This window comes from Penaeus chinensis, chromosome 43 (genome assembly GCF_019202785.1).
Source record: "Penaeus chinensis breed Huanghai No. 1 chromosome 43, ASM1920278v2, whole genome shotgun sequence".
Taxonomy (NCBI): Eukaryota; Metazoa; Arthropoda; class Malacostraca; order Decapoda; family Penaeidae; genus Penaeus; species Penaeus chinensis.
In genome coordinates this window covers 1,741,562-1,744,061 of record NC_061861.1, presented here as the reverse complement: position 1 = coordinate 1,744,061, position 2,500 = coordinate 1,741,562, and the positions used below count along the sequence as shown (strand labels likewise).

The following is a 2,500-nucleotide window of genomic DNA, read 5'->3' as shown; positions in this document are numbered from 1 at the left end:
ATAAAAAATAATGATGATAATAATAATAGTTATCATTATTATCATTATCATCATTACTATCATCACAATTATAATAACTAAATTGTGATAACAGTATAAAAATATTGATAATAACAATAACAACAATAACAATAACAATGATAATAAATATAATAATTACAAATACAAAAATAATGATAATGATAGCTAGAACAGTAACAACAATTGTTATAATCATAATCATAATGATGGTAATATTAATAAAACAATCTAATAATCATTACCACAATAATAATGATAATAATACAATTAATACTACTTATCTTATCATGAAAATCAGAAACAGCCATTTCAATAAATATTATTATTGATAATATCCTTCTTATTGTAAAAAACAAAATGGGAATATTAAGACCAACTGTGATATCAAAAATAGCATGATCACCAGTTGCAAAATCATAATGGTGTCATTTAACAAGAGAAATAGATCCGAACTGAACAATGATTACTAAAATATACAACAGCCATTGTAATGATGACAGAAATAATAAGGGTGATAAAATAATAATAAAAATTATGGTATAAAAACCCACAATGTAAAACTAGATTTATTGAAGTTTTACATTGTGGGTTTTTATACCATAGTATCAACACGGTTGAGTGTTTTCTCCTTTCACAATGAAAATTATCTTCACACCAGGGATGATAATAAAAGAAGTAACTGTATGTTTAATGTTATTTTTCACTTTAACTCTTACTGTCCATATTAGTACCATTATTAATATAAATAATAATGATATTGAGGATATAAATAGGAAGAAGAGAATGAAGAAAAGACATCTGTAAAACTACAAGTGGTTTACAATAATATTAGATAACAATGATATTAATATCAGATAATGAAAATAACAATAATGATGACAACACCAAACATCAAGTAAAAAGACTTATCATTGACTCACTAGTACAATATTTTGCAAACCTTACAAAAAAAAGTTTGAACTGTATGCATAGTTATCACAAAGACAATTCACAAAGTACCTACAGTGTTTTCACTCTTATCAGTGCTCAAACTAAATACTTTTGACAACTCTTCAAACTTGTGATTCTTACACACCTGATCAACTCCTTTCTCCTTCATGATATTGAAAGCAGCTCTAGAGGACTTTGCCAGAAGGCAGAGGAAGTCCTCCAGAGCGCTCTTTAGACCTGGGTCTAAGCCACCGTCTCTGACTGATATGAGGGTTAGGATAATAGTCTGTGGCCACTCGCTTTCTATCAAGAAGTCGCACAGCCAAGGAATTGATGGGAGGAGAAGGCTGAGGGTATGCATTCCGAGGAACCACAAGTCCATCAGGCTTCCCCAGTGAGATTCATATTTTGTGGAAACGACTAAAGTGGCATAATCATGACTCTCCTCGACATTATGGGCATCCCAGAGGAAACGCACAGTGGTCTGCACAAATCTAAAAATGGTGAAGTCAGTGCTTTTCACATTTGGATGTTGGTGCCTGAGAATCATTAACCCAAGAATTGAAAAGTTTCCACACAATCTGAGGTGCGGACTTTCTGAAGGAATATCCGGCACTTTCATGAATATGAATTTAAGTAGTGAATAATAAAATGGATCTATCTTGACCTTTTCTGGTTCTTGTACCACAATATTCATAAAAATGTTACAGATTGTTTCCATGGCTTCTGTGGCTGAATTGACTATATCTGCTGGCATTTCTAACTCCTCTGATTTGCTTTGAGGCCCAAATACACATCTTATGCTATTCCAATGGTAATGTAAATATTCAAATAAGAGATTTTCTAACTCAAGCTCCAATAAAAGAGATCTTGGCTTATCTTCTGCTGTGAGATGACACAAACCAGGTAAAAGGAACCTAAAGATATCGGGCAAATTTTCATCATCGTCTTTTGAACTAAATTTTGACTGGCTTTTCTTTTTGGATTTTAAGGCAGCCCTTTTATTGTTCCAATCAAAGTTATACCTACAAGTTTTGATTATAAATGGTATTGTTGCATAAACTTCCTCCTTATTAGCAGCCGTTTCTTCAGCTAACCAAGCACCAAGGACACGGATGGTGGCACACACAAAAAGGTGATTCCTCGGATTTTCAGAAAACGATTCGTCAAATGAAGCTTTTAGAAAGATCAGAACAGCATTAAAGGCCCCTTTCAAGGCAGCATACAACTGCTGTTTTTGTTTTTGTTCAAAATTTACAGCTCCATTTACCAAGAAGTTGATGGCTAATTCAAGAATTGTATAGCAAGCAGTTGTAGGGGAAGCTAAAGCAACTGCCTCATTGAAAGTCTTATCTTCCAAGCTCATCCTTACTTCAATGCAAGCTAAATGAACCATCATTAAGAGCACCTGCCTCCCCTTGCCATCAGCTGGAGCCCCGTTATCCGCCTGCAAGATCCACGAAACACCAAGATTCTCCATGGCCACACCTGCCAATCTTAAAGCTTTGTCCCTTTGTTCACGACCTAATTTGCTTAAAATCATATCAGA

At 33.7% G+C, this 2,500-nt stretch overlaps 1 protein-coding gene across 1 annotated transcript in view; it reads right to left on the bottom strand.

Moving 5' to 3' along the window:
• The window catches only part of LOC125048198 (neurochondrin homolog), a 22,449-nt gene that overhangs the window by 13,895 nt on the left and 6,054 nt on the right, over nucleotides 1-2,500 (bottom strand). The window contains exon 2 of the mRNA XM_047646767.1: nucleotides 1,025-2,500. This exon is cut by the window's right edge and continues 868 nt beyond it. Within this exon, the coding sequence (XP_047502723.1) occupies nucleotides 1,025-2,500 (1,476 nt within the window). The remainder of the gene's footprint in view (nucleotides 1-1,024) is intronic.